General features: G+C 39.0%; 1 protein-coding gene across 9 annotated transcripts in view; it reads left to right on the top strand.

Moving 5' to 3' along the window:
- RYR2 (ryanodine receptor 2) overlaps positions 1–14,398 on the top strand; it is a 361,257-nt gene that overhangs the window by 330,270 nt on the left and 16,589 nt on the right. For all 9 annotated transcript variants that reach the window (XM_067464901.1, XM_067464907.1, XM_067464890.1 and 6 more), the window contains 7 exons: positions 1,258–1,339; positions 5,210–6,513; positions 7,946–8,013; positions 9,465–9,612; positions 10,286–10,372; positions 11,224–11,442; positions 12,288–12,418. In XM_067464901.1, coding sequence (XP_067321002.1) covers positions 1,258–1,339; positions 5,210–6,513; positions 7,946–8,013; positions 9,465–9,612; positions 10,286–10,372; positions 11,224–11,442; positions 12,288–12,418 — 2,039 coding nt within the window. The remainder of the gene's footprint in view (positions 1–1,257; positions 1,340–5,209; positions 6,514–7,945; positions 8,014–9,464; positions 9,613–10,285; positions 10,373–11,223; positions 11,443–12,287; positions 12,419–14,398) is intronic.

The raw sequence follows: 14,398 nt of genomic DNA, 5'->3' as shown, positions 1-14,398 counted from the left end.
ACCTCAAGTTAGAGCGCTCAAGGACTAGGGCTTCCCAGTTCTCGATGTCTATGCCACAGTTTTTAATGTTAGCTTTAAGCCCATCTTTAAATCTCTTTTCCTGTCCATCAACATTACGTTTCCCATTCTTGAGTTGGAAGTATAGTAACTGCTTTGGGAGATGGTGATCGGGCATTTGGACAACATAGCCAGTCCAGTGGAGTTGATGGTGTAGGAGCATCACTTCAATGCTGGTGATCTTTGCTTCTTCCAGCATGCTGACATTTGTCCACCTGTCTTTGCAGGATGTCCTATTTTAACATGTATATCATTACTTCTTCAATTAATTGTCTTGCAAGAATTCCAAAACAAAGTTGGCCCAGTATAAATTAACATAACATATCTGAATAGTTAAACCTATAAATGAGAAACTGCAATATGTCAATTTAATAGTCATTAGAGAAGCAGCAAATTAAGGAACTTGTATATGAGGAAAGACTTGAATCAATTGTGATGCCAAGCCTATTTTCAGAAAGTGTGGCAGCAGCTCTCCCTGATTTTTCCCCAGTAGTTGCCCATCCAAGTATTAATCAGGACTTGTCCCTTTCCAACTTTCAGAATCAGGTAAGATCAGGAGTATTCTGGATTCTTTGGTAGTATTTCAAATTGTTCTAGTTTGTGCAACTGTGTTCCCTAATATACATAATAGGGCCATTAGAGTGTAGGTAACATATTTAAAACTTGCAACAAAAGAACAATATTTAAGAAATACAATAAGATCCAATGTTCACATCTGTGCAGTAAAACAATAATTCCAAAAGGCCATTAAAAGTTTTGATTTAACAGTTAGTGTATTTCAGATATAATACTCTGTGTTCTTCAACTTTTTGTATTGCTTGAGGTATTCTAGCACTAAGTAAACATTATTTAAACTCATGCTGCTCTTTTATCAAACACATAAGCATGTGGTAATGGAGCTGACATTTATCAATTTCATTTTGCTGTCTTCCTCCCATAGTGGCTTTCAGGCTTGCAGTGCCAATTGAGGCTTGCAGTGTGGCGTTTTTTACATAAGCTTAGATGTAAAGAATCACAGACTGGGTGTCATATTCACCTGCTTTCTATTGAGATTCTTTGTTCTCAAGGATTTTGGTAGCTTTCAAAATAGTAGGCATTGGAACCCATCAAAGTTAATAGAAACCAATGTAAATCAGATATATTCTTTTGATAGCCAATATGGATGACAATTGTGATAAAGAGTGTATTTTATGTTGACAGGATTCTAGCCAAATTGAATTACTAAAAGAATTAATGGATCTTCAGAAGGATATGGTGGTCATGCTGCTATCAATGTTAGAAGGTAATTTCAAATTAATATTAAACATCTATATATATAAATCTGTTAGGTTGGTTCAACGGGACAGCAAAACTCCACAACCCCCCAACGAAACTTAACCAAAATTCCCATGCCCATAACACAACCCACAAGGTACAAACATATCTACTCAAAATGAAAAACAACACAACAACACAGTCACAAAACGGCAAAACAACAAAACTCAAAAAACCCCAACGAAACTTAACCAAAATTCCCATGCCCATAACACAACCCACAAGGTACAAACATATCTACTCAAAATGAAAAACAACACAACAACACACTCACAAAACAGCAAAACAACAAAACTCAAAAAAACCCAACGAAACTTAACCAAAATTCCCATGCCCATAACACAACCCACAAGGTACAAACATATCTACTCAAAATGAAAAACAACACAACACACTCACAAAACGGCAAAACAACAAAACTAAAAAAAAAACAACGAAACTTAACCAAAATTCCCATGCCCATAACACAACCCACAAGGTACAAACATATCTACTCAAAATGAAAAACAACACAACACACTCACAAAACGGCAAAACAACATAACTAAAAAAAACCCAACGAAACTTAACCAAAATTCCCATGCCAATAACACAACCCACAAGGTACAAACATATCTACTCAAAATGAAAAACAACACAACAACACACTCACAATATGGCAAAACAACTGAGCATGCGCATTGGCGCCCAGCCGCAAGTTCCCTGAGCGCACACACAGCCTTCCGGCCAACGTTCCCTCTGCGGAAGCCATGCCCACTCCAAGCCCTGCCGCGCCGCTTCCCACACACACACACACCCTGCCGCATGCACACACACAACCCCACGCTCCATCACTCCCCCCACCGCCACACACACACATGCAACCCCACGCTCCATCAGTCCTCCGCCGCCGCACACACACACGCAACCCCACGCTCCATCATTCCCCTGGCTGCCGCACACACACACGCAACCCCACGCTCCATCACTCCCCCCGCCGCCACGCACACACATGCAACCCCACGCTCCATCACTCCCCCCGCCGCCGCACACACACACGCAACCCCACGCTCCATCACTCCCCCCGCCACTGCACACACACACGCAACCCCATGCTCCGTCATTCCCCCCGCTGCCGCACACACACACGCAACCCCACGCTCCATCACTCCCCGCCGCTGCACACACACACGCAACCCCACACTCCATCACTCCCCCGCCGCTGCACACACAACGCAACCCCACTCCCCCTGCTGCCGCACACACACGCAACCCCACACTCCATCACTCCCCCCACCGCCGCACACACACACGCAACCCCACGCTCCATCACTCCCCCCACCGCCGCACACACACACACAACCCCATGCTACATCACTCCCCCCCACGCCGCACACACACACGCAACCCCACGCTCCATCACTCCCCTGCCGCCACACACACACACGCAACCCCACGCTCCATCACTCCCCCCGCTGCCGCACACACATACACAACCCCACGCTCCATCACTCCCCCCACCGCCGCACACACACACACAACCCCACGCTCCATCACTCCCCCCGCCGCCGCACACACACACACAACCCCACGCTCCATCACCCCCCTGCCCCAATCTTATCTCCTTTTACTTCACACCACCTCCAAACCCCGCCCCGCCCCTTCCCGCCCTGTCAAAATCCAGGAAAGACAGGAAGGAAAGAAGAAAGAGAAAGGGAGGTAAAGAAAAAGGGGGAAAGTTAGAGAAAGAAGGAAGAAGAAAAGGAAAGAAAAGGAAAGATGGAAGGAAAGAAAAGAAAGACAGCAGAAGAGAAAGAAAAAGGGGGAAGGAAGGAAAGAGGTAGGGATGGAAGAAATGAGAGACAGAGGGAGGGAAAGAAAAAGGGGGAAGGAAGGAAGGAGAGAAGGAAAGAAAAAAGGGAATGAAGGAAGGAAAGAGGGAGTGAAGGAAGGGCGAAGATGTAGAGAAAGAGGAAGGGAAGGAAAGAAGGAAAGAGAGAAGGAAGAAAAGAGACCAGAAGAGAAAGAAAAAGGGGGAAGGAAGGAAAGAGATAGAGAAGGAAGAGGAGAAGGAAAGATGGGAGGGAAGGAAGGAGGGAAAGAAGGAGAGAAAGAGGGAAGGTTGGCCACAGCAACACGTGGCGGGTAAAGGTTGTTATTTCTATTATTAATATGCTATTATTCCTATTAGACTCTGGGGGAATGGGAGAGGTGTCAGGTCCCAGAGGCAATGTATTGCATTATTGTTATTGTTATGATGGTGGTGAAATAAAAGGAAATAAAAAGTGAAAGAAGGAAGCAAACAGAGAGGGAAGAAAGGCAAAGGAAGAAAGGGCGGGGGGGGGGGGGGGATGAAGGAAAGAGAGAAGGATGAAACCAAGTAGTGAAAGAAGGAAAGAAAGAAAGAGGTAGAGAAGGAAGAACGGAGAGAAAGGGGGAGGAAAAGGGGGAAGGAATAGGTAGGTACCTCTCTTTCATAATAGTCCAGATATCTAACTCAACTTTGATAAGTTTAACTATAGGCCACAGCAACGCGTGGCAGGGTACAGCTAGTAGATTTATAATAACCATTTATTGACTTGATTATTTCAAACGGAAAGGCAATATGAAAAATTCTGAAGGGAAATAACTTTCAAACAGTCAGCCCTACGAAAAGAAAATGAGTTAAATCCTGCCAGCTGAAACCTTAAGAACACTCATCAACTTGTGTGTGTGGTAGAAAATACATTTAGTATCACATCTGATTTAACCAGAGTGCCATCTACCAATATAATGTTGCATTAAGTCTCTTCCTAAAAGCACAATTAAAAATTTAGTTACATTAGTTTTACACAATCATTATCAAGAACATAATATCGACTTGGGTAGGTTGCATATCCTAGTTTTTGTGGGTTTCCTTTTGTGAACAAACAGCCATCTTAAAAACCTCAAAGCAGGGTTTATACAGCTTCATGCCAAAAATTCCACCAAATCCATTCAGTGAAGGCCAACACTTGTAGGCCTTTGGTTTGCATTGCCATGTCCAAACCACTTGCACCAAATTTCTCTCCACAACTTAATCCTCAAAGATGATTTTGACAACCAGAACACAATTTGTTCAGAGAAAAGAACATCATAACTGTTCCTGCATAACTTCCTTCCTATTTCACCTATGTTCCTGCCTATTTGGCAGAACTGGTAAAATGTGATTAAACTTAGGAGGGCAGTGTGGGAATGACTTTCCTTGTGTGTTTACATATTTGTGCTTCTATGAAATTGTTTTGCAGGATAGTCAAGAATGCAATTCCTCTAAGGAAAATGAAGGGATGACTCTCCCTTTATGCTTTCATCTCCATCCCAGTCATGTCCCTACCAATTCTCCACACAATTTTTTGGTAGGCTGGCTGAAGCATGATGTAACTGACAAGAATCACAGGAGTGAAAAGTTAACTCTTCCACTCCTATTTGTTTGTTTCCTGCGTCAATGTATAATTAAAATTGTGTGTATCACTTGGCTATTTGGAACGTGGGTGTGGGAAATGAGGAGAAACATTGGCTCTCTGGCTTTACTTACTATCACAATTGGCCTGTTGGCATGGCCAGTTCTGGTCATAAGGTTTCCTACCCCTGCTATCAGTGAAATCTGCATATAATTCAGCCATATATATATATATATATATATATATAGAGAGAGAGAGAGAGAGAGTTGTCTGATTACTTCCTGTAAGGTTGTGTATATATGTCTAAGTTTTGTGGTGCTCTTCTGTAGTACTTGCCATAACTTGCATATCTTATATCTGTTTCTTCCTTAATCAGTTAATAATATATAGATATATAGATAGATATATATTTGAAATTATCAATTTATTTCTCTGTGTAGGCAATGTTGTGAATGGAACAATCGGCAAGCAGATGGTTGACATGCTAGTGGAATCTTCCAACAATGTTGAAATGATTTTAAAGTTTTTTGATATGTTCCTGAAACTGAAGGATTTAACTTTCTCTGATGCATTTAAAGAATATGATCCCGATGGTAAAGGTATTATTTCCAAAAGAGATTTCCAGAAAGCAATGGAAAGCCATAAGCACTACACTCAGTCTGAAACGGAATTTCTGCTCTCTTGTGCTGAAACAGATGAGAATGAGACTCTGGATTATGAGGAATTTGTGAAACGGTTTCATGAGCCAGCCAAAGACATTGGCTTCAATGTTGCTGTTCTCCTGACAAACCTGTCAGAGCACATGCCTCATGATACTAGATTACAGACTTTCCTTGAACTTGCTGACAGTGTTCTGAACTATTTTCAGCCATTCTTAGGGCGCATAGAAATAATGGGCAGTGCAAAGCGCATTGAAAGAGTATACTTTGAAATAAGCGAATCAAGTAGGACACAGTGGGAAAAGCCTCAAGTCAAAGAATCGAAGAGACAGTTTATCTTTGATGTGGTCAATGAAGGTGGCGAAAAGGAAAAAATGGAACTTTTTGTTAATTTCTGTGAAGATACCATCTTTGAAATGCAATTGGCTGCTCAGATCTCAGAGTCAGATTTGAATGAGAGATCAGTGAATAAAGAAGAGAATGAGAATGAGAAGCCTGAGGATCAAGACCCAAGGATGGGCTTCTTCTCTGTTGTGACTATCAAATCTGCTTTGATAGCTCTCAGGTATAACATAATGACTCTCATGAAAATGTTGAGCATGAAAAGCATAAAGAAACAGATGAAGAAAATGAAAAAAATGACAATGAAAGACATGATAATGGCTTTATTTTCTTCTTACTGGAGCATTTTCATGGGCTTAATGCATTTTATATCAAGTGTCTTCCGAGGCTTCTTTCAAATTATATGCAGTTTGCTCCTTGGAGGAAGCCTGGTTGAAGGAGCTAAGAAAATCAAAGTGGCTGAACTTTTAGCCAATATGCCTGACCCCACTCAGGATGAAGTGCGTGGCGAAGGGGATGAAGTGGAAAGGAAGCCAACAGAAGTTGCATTGCCTGCAGAAGATCTAACAGATCTCAAAGCCTTATCAGAAGATAGTGACCTCCTCTCAGACATATTTGGCTTGGATTTAAAAAGAGAGGGAGGGCAGTATAAACTAATTCCTCACAATCCAAATGCAGGCCTGAGTGATTTGTTGAGCAGTCCTTCTCCACTTCCTTTACCTGAAGTGAAAGAGAAAATACAGGTACCTATTATAATGTTATTATGTTTAAACTCTATCTATCTGTCTGTCTGTCTGTCTGTCTATCTATATTCTATCATCTATCTGTGTACTTTGTATTTGTTCATCCCATTGAACCAACCATCAAAACTTTACTACCTTTAAGGTTTCAAGTTCTTAGTTTTGTTTAAAATTGATTTAAAATTTATAGTAAAAGTATTGTATATATTCATGTATAAGTCAAGAAATTTAAGACAAAAATCAACCTGAAATCATGATGAACTTATCCAAGTAACAATCAAGTATTGCACTGTAACAATTAGCAATTTTTTAAAAACAACATTCTTTTGATGCCTTATATTATATTATATTATATTATATTATATTATATTATATTATAATGTATTGTGTTTTAATGGATCTGACTCCTTGTACTTATTATGTTTATTTAGTTTAATTCTCGGTTTCGGTTGTTTATAAGTTATATTGTGCTTATTTTATTTTTTGTTTTGCCGTGATTGTTGTTATTTGTTGGACATTGAATATTTTCCAATTTTGTTATTTTTGTAAACTGCCCTGAGTCCCTTTGGGGAGAGAGGATGGGTTATAAAATTATTATTATTATTATTATTATTATTATTATTATTAGAAACACAACAAGATGAGTCCACAGCAGACCCTCTGCTGGCTGTTGAATTGGATCATATGTCCGACACTTCCCAAGTGTCTAGGACTGTGTGTTGTATAGGCGAATGATGCATGCAGATCCCAGTAAGGTGGCCTTCTGCAGCTGGTAGCGCCGATTGTATTTAAGTGCAGGCCAAGGTCTTTAGGCTCTGCACCCAGTGTGCTGATCACCACTGGGACCACCTTTACTGGCTTGTGCCAGAGTCTTTGCAGTTTGATCTTTAAACGTCATATCATGTCAACTTTTTCAGTTGTTTCTCTGCAATCCTGCTGTCACCTGGGATTGCAACATCAACGATCCATACTTTGTTTTTTGACTCCTGAAAATGTCATTATGGGGAAAAGGTGTCTCAGCTGAAGCCTTACCACTAATCTTTCTTTCCACAACAAGCCAAATTGTTAAAAATCCAATTATCACAGGGACAGAAAGTGAGGTGAAATCTTCTGAACAAGGGCACAGGCAGCAAAATAAACACCATGGGGATGTTAACCCTTCCCTATGCTATCAAAAGCTAATATTTGGCTGAAGTTACACTTAAAATGTACCTGTTCCAACTTACATACAAATTCAACTTAAGAACAAACCTACAAAACCTATCTTATTCATAACTTGGGGACTGCCTTATACACAAATATATATGGTACTCTGTACAAAAGAAACCAACCACTCTTTTTCTAATCAGTGTAATAATAGAGAAAAAGAATAATGAGTTTTAAAACATTCTGATACTGTTTTCTACCTTTTTGGACATGCCTTTATTCATTCAAGGAGCAGAAGGTGAATGAAGATGAAAAACATGAGAGAGAAGAAACCAAATTTGAACATGAAAAAGGAGAGTATGTATTAACACCTTATTAAATATATCATCTTATTTGTCAATGAAATTGGTGTATTTTCATTTCAAATGGGTGTTTAAAGATTGCAGTTTGCTCCAGAACCTATATTTGCACATGTATTCTTAAGTTTGTTGCACTTGTTATATTGTACAAAATATTACACAGTGATGTCTTTAGCTGTTGTTATTATAAGCAACCTTACACCTTTGTAGTAATGAATATAATGTTTATTTTGTAATACTCTTTTCCTTTGTGACACACTTAGTCTATCTACATAGGCCGCATATGCTGAATTGGGCCAATTTCTCCTGAACATCCAGACAATGTTCAAGGAGTGCCATCCAATGCAATGTAAAACTGGGTGTACTTGATTGTCCCCATTTTAGCAGATGTCAGGGAATACATACCTAGACCCACACTTCAAGCTTTGTGTGAACAGCTGAACCAGTTTTAATTTGAACTGGTCCAGCTGCTCACAAGGGCTATCACTCGTGGCCGAGTATGGTTGTCTGCTAAGGGTAGAGTCTTGGTGGTGGTTGGTCTGTAAGTGCCTGTAGAGACCTGGTTTGGCTATGCATGGTCTTTCACAATGAGGACATAGATTTCCAGATGGAAGGCAGTCATAACAAGGGTTTGCTTGATGTGCCTCCCTCTCAGCCAATTTCTCTCTTTCACCTTCTGTTCTTACCTCTTCAAAATGCGTAGCACTGTTTGTAACAGCTGACTTGCAGTTAGAATGCTTGAATGCTTATTCCACATTTTAAGGTTAGCTTTCAGCCTTACAAATCTTTTTTTTGTTGTTGTTCACTGTCATTCCATTTTCTATTCTTAAGCTGAAAATAAAGTAGCTGCTTTGGGAGACAGCGATTGGGCATTTTGACAATGTGGCCACTCCAGCTAAGTTGATGGTGGAGAATCATCAGTGCTGGTGGCCTTTGCTTCTTCTAGAAATAAGGGCTGGTACTACCATCCCACTTCACAGCATGAGAGGAAAAGATGGCACTTACCATTTGTGTGTTAGTCCAGAGAACTCCTGCCTTTGTCAATATCTAAAGGTAAAGGTGACCATGTAGCCAGGCCAACCTGGGCTCATTCCATTTGGACCATCAGGAGTCCACCTCCACCACTGTCACAAATGCTTCAGATTGGCTCTGGATTCAGGTGCCCATGTAGATGGGCGCGTAGTGATTTATTTTCTTCTCACTGGCAAAATCATTGTTACACTGTTGAATATTAGGAGTTTCTGTATTCTCTTTTCTATACATTGCATGTCTTCTTTTGTTCCAGTGATAATTTCACATATAAAAGTATCTGAATAAGGAACCTACCTTTTGGAAAGTTCTCGTGAAACTTGTGGCTGTAACAGCTTGTTTAGTTTCCTACTGAAATAATAACTTTTCATTAGTAGAGGGTTACTTACAATATTATTTGGGGTAATCTTGGGTTTTCAGAGGAGACGATGGAGAAAAGGAAGATAAAGCAAAAGAAGAGAAAGGAACACAGAAGCCGAAGCAGCATCATAAACATAGGCATGGCGAACTAGAAACACAAGAATCGGCCTTCTGGAAGAAAATAATTGCATATCAACAGAAGCTTCTTGTAATATCTCTCTTTTCAGTGGAATGTGTAATCTGCAAATGAATATATCACATGTATGATGTAGATTGGGTCAGGAGTATTTACTCACTAGCAGGAGCATTTCCTGAGATGATCAACTTGCAGGAAGCAGTGGGAAATGATTTTTATGGATTTCTTTCTTGCCCTTAAACCCTCAATATCATCTCCCATACTGTCCTGGACAGGTCCTATCCTTCCAGAGTATATGTTATTGGAGATGCTGGAGGAAGGGGATTGCAAAAGAGTTAATTTTAGGATGTTACTGTTTTAATAATGTTAATAATATCATTACCGGTTTGTGGTTTTTATTGTTTTACTTTTATTTTGTTATTGCCTTATCTTAAATATATTATTCTGCATTACCTAGGTGCAGAAAGGTAGTATAATTATGTTTAGTCATAATTGAAAATAAAAATAGGATTTTCTGCTTCCTCTGATCTATAAACATGCAAATATGACTGAAAATAGAAATCAGCAAATCAATAATTCAAACTAAAACCAGTATTCAAAAATGATTTAGAAGAAGGACATAAAACACTGTTACACCTTTAACATGATCATCATTTTTTTTATAATGGTAGATTAGCCAAGTTAATTTTTTCAGACACAAGTAATTAGCATATTTAGTCTTTTCTGTGGGTTTTTTCCCCCCCAGAATTATTTTGCTCGGAATTTCTACAATATGAGGATGCTGGCTTTGTTTGTTGCATTTGCCATTAACTTCATTCTACTATTCTACAAGGTAAGACCTCCAAATTCTACATCTATAGATACTAAGATGTAAATTAACATAGCATTGGAGTGTTGTATGGTTTGAATATTTTAATAATGCTTAATAATGTTCTTTTATTTTTTTAAAAAAATAACTGGGCCCATTTCAATACAAAATTGCACATAGTCACTTATGTTATAAATGAACTACCTAAGTTATATTTTGAATGACAAAGAAATTAGTAAATTGATGCAAATGTTTCAACTCACAGAGAAGAAAAGTGACTCTAATTTTCATAGCTCTTTTCCCACTGTAACAGAAGATGAATATTTCTGCATCACATTCTCCTGATATTTACACATCCCAAAATATTTTGGCAAGTTATGTTTTGCAGAAATTCATGAACGTTGTGTGTTTGTGTGTGTGTGTCCAGAAATGATGCAGGTATGCCCAAAACAGATGTCATGGGTTACTTATCTGGCATGATGGAAGCCTGAGTGGCAGGAAAGCATTTTTGTCATAATTAGGCTTTGCATTATTTGACAATATGCTAGGCTAATGCCAACAAAATGCATATATAGAAACCATCTCAATAACAACTGTTTTTGGTGTCATGCAAAAATATTGAGCATCCAGGAACTGAAAATGTATCAGCAAAACAAAAAATAACAATATAGAAAAATACAATACTGGGTAGGAAATTATTCCTTTGCCAAGCTGCAAAAGTTTTGTCACATTCACATTGCAGGCTTAAGGAAGTACCTTTGAAATGGGCTAGTTTATGAATACTACTTCCTAATGTCTGTACAGTATGTGTAATGCATAGAAGCATGACATTTTGTCGAAATGTTTATTCCACTTACTGCAAACTGCCTCAACAGGTCTCAACATCTGCAGTGGTTGAAGAAAAAGATGCCCCTGTGGTTGATATTGCTGAAAACAACAAGCTAAGCAGCCTAGAAAGTCCATCACATCGAATCATTACTGTGCACTATGTTCTTGAAGAAAGCAGTGGTTACATGGAACCTACACTCCGTATTTTAGCCATTCTACATACAGTCATCTCCTTCTTCTGCATCATTGGATACTATTGTTTGAAAGTAAGAGGACAAGGAGGCAACTCAGCCGTATACACTCAACTATAGGTTGAGGAATTTTAGTAAAAACTTTAACCCTCGACACTTGGGTTGACTCATCCACTGGTCAGTGTTGATTCCTCATGAGTGAAGGTTGGCCCACCCAGCTCTGGGCAGAAGGAAATAAGTTGCTGATGGTGCAAATAAAGGCCCTAGAGCCTGTCTTTGTGTGCCTCCGGCTGGGTAGCTTTTCAACAATCCACTTCATAGACCACCCCCACCCCAGTAGCACAGGTATTCTGTATGGCCTTAAAAATGATAGTTCCAGATCTGGCCTCTGGGAGAGGAGGTCAAGGGACTGGATTGGTACACATTCTTTGACCTTACAAAGTAAACAGCTCTCAAGAAGGATATCAAAGAATGCTTGCATACTGTGCACATGGAAGTCAGCACAGAAGTGGGGGATAAAGAAGCACTGAACAAAAATGGTGTTGGCCATATATAAGTCAATAACGTTCCTCTCTGAAAGTGGGTGAACATGAAGAATATTTGCCTTGTAGTGCACTTGGCATCATGGCAATCCCTTCCTGAAACTTGTTGTTTGCATGAGGTTTTTGAACAGAACACACGGGCAACAGAATACCGCTCTTTGTATTGTCCAAAAAAGGACTTTTGCACATAGAAGGCAATAACTTTGTTCTTGGGCATGCTGGTCATAGCATATTCTGTAATTTTGGATCCAAAAACTGTCCTCAACTTATTTGTAAGAATGATTTATAGTCATGTATAAACAGAATGCCCAAAGCTGTAATATTATGTGTGTTGTTAAATTAAAACTACATTTTATTGTATTTTCATTTCTATTTCAGGTTCCACTAGTTATATTTAAACGAGAAAAAGAAGTTGCAAGGAAATTGGAATTTGATGGGCTATATATTACAGAACAGCCTTCAGAAGATGATATTAAAGGGCAGTGGGATAGACTGGTCATCAACACACAGTGAGTTGTTTTTGTATACTCTTGATTTTTTTTCTTGAACCAACACAGTTTATGAAACATTTTCTTAATTTGGACCTGAATAAATATTGCTCAGATATATCTAAAGCATAAGGAAATTCTAAAACCAGAACAAGTTTGTATCTTCCTATTATATACTGTCAAGTTGACTTCGACTTATGGCCCTGTTAATTAGAGACCTCCAAGAGTCCTGGTCATCAATTGTCTTGCTCAGATCTTACAAAGTTCTGTGATTGCAATATGGCCTTTTTCTTTTCTCACTGTCTCCCACTTTACTGAGTATTATTGGCTTTTCCAGTGAGTCATGTTGTCTCAAAATATGTTGAAAGTTTGACAACATAAGTGTGGTCATTTTGGTTTCTAGTTTTATTGATCCTTTTGGTGTCCATAGAACACTTCTCAAGAAAAAAAACATTTAAAATGTTTTCACTTTTCTTCCTGCCAGGTTTTTTCAGCATCCATGGCTATACATAGAAAGTGGAAATAATATGGTATTTGCAATTATCCAGTGTAAACTTCTGTGAGGATTTTTATTTGAAGGTTCCTTTGACTTGCACATAGCAGTTGTTTACAAGCATAACACATTTGATCATGATTATTATGAACTTCTGGTTGGACACTCTGTAACTTCAAATTGTTAAATCTGTAGAGGAAACCTGAGGTTAAAGGCAGAGCTTAAGATACCACTAATTCTGAGTTGTTTTCCTCTGGATCTGCAAAAGAGACTGGAGGTTAAAGACAGGACTTAAGATACCACTCTGCAGAGGAAACCCAAGGTTAAAGGCAGGGCTTAAGATACCACTGATTCTGAGACGTTTTCCTCTGGATCTGCAGAGGAGACCTATAGCCTGGCAACATCACTGTTTTCTTGGGCTCTGATTGGCCCACACACCTTTTCCTCTGATGCATGTGGAAGAACTTCCTGGGCCATGACCCAAAAACAAAACTAAGAAATGGAAACTGTGCAACGTTCTCTTTCGTTTCACCTTTTGTTTAATCTGAAAATGGCTCTTTTATTTTGTGCTCTCTGATGTACACCTTCTGGTGTAATTATGCTTTGGTTTCCATACTTTTCTTAATTATGTGGTACATTTGCAATCTAAAAATATTTTAAAATGCACCTGTTTCAATAAAATGCATTTTGAAGTTGATATATTTAGATAAATACATATTTGCCCAACCATAGATATTTATATATGAAGATATCCTTATCCATAGCCAAGGAGGAGTATTAGAGCTCCCCGAAAGAATGGCCTTTTTACATAAAATGAGCAAAGCTTAAGATGTTAATTTTGCCTCGTAATGCAGATCACCAGGCAGCAACACAGACATCATCTGAGGCAGTATGTTAGGTTGTAGAAGTGCCATTGAAGTATACTCACCTCATTACCATACTTTAGAGCTTGGAAGGGGGCAATTCCATGTAGAGCTTTTATAAAATTAGGAATAATATGCATGTACCAATATAGATAATTGCTTGATGTCTCCATGAGCAAAACAGTACGATAGGCCTTGCACCTGTAATTTGCCTTAATAACTTTATAACTGGTCCAGGATTAGATTATAGCAGGGAAGAGTGCAATTGCAACTATATTCAAGGGGAGGGGGAAGGACGCAAGGAAAGATGTGGAAGAAAAAGTATTGTGGATGTTTTCTCACAGGAAGATGCATCAGGTCCTTAAACTGTGATTTCAGGGGAATACAAAATCCTATTCTAGTTTTAAACTTCCATTTTTTTCAGTAGCCACATGGATGAACAAAAATTGAATTTTGCTCATTTCAGAATACTGTGATATTTTGAGTCCAGGGAACACTAAACATAATAATGACTTTGGGAGCCTAAGGACCTTAGTGATGAAATACCATTTACTAGAAAACCCTGAAGGAATTGCTTTTTCAAAAGTATTCAGATAAACAAGCCATTAACTCTCTAGGAGTCTCACAGATTATTTGAACACCTTT

Source organism: Anolis sagrei, chromosome 1 (assembly GCF_037176765.1).
Source record: "Anolis sagrei isolate rAnoSag1 chromosome 1, rAnoSag1.mat, whole genome shotgun sequence".
In the NCBI taxonomy this organism is placed as follows: domain Eukaryota; kingdom Metazoa; phylum Chordata; class Lepidosauria; order Squamata; family Dactyloidae; genus Anolis; species Anolis sagrei.
Note: the sequence above shows the minus strand (reverse complement) of the source record. Positions and strands in the feature narration are given on the sequence as shown.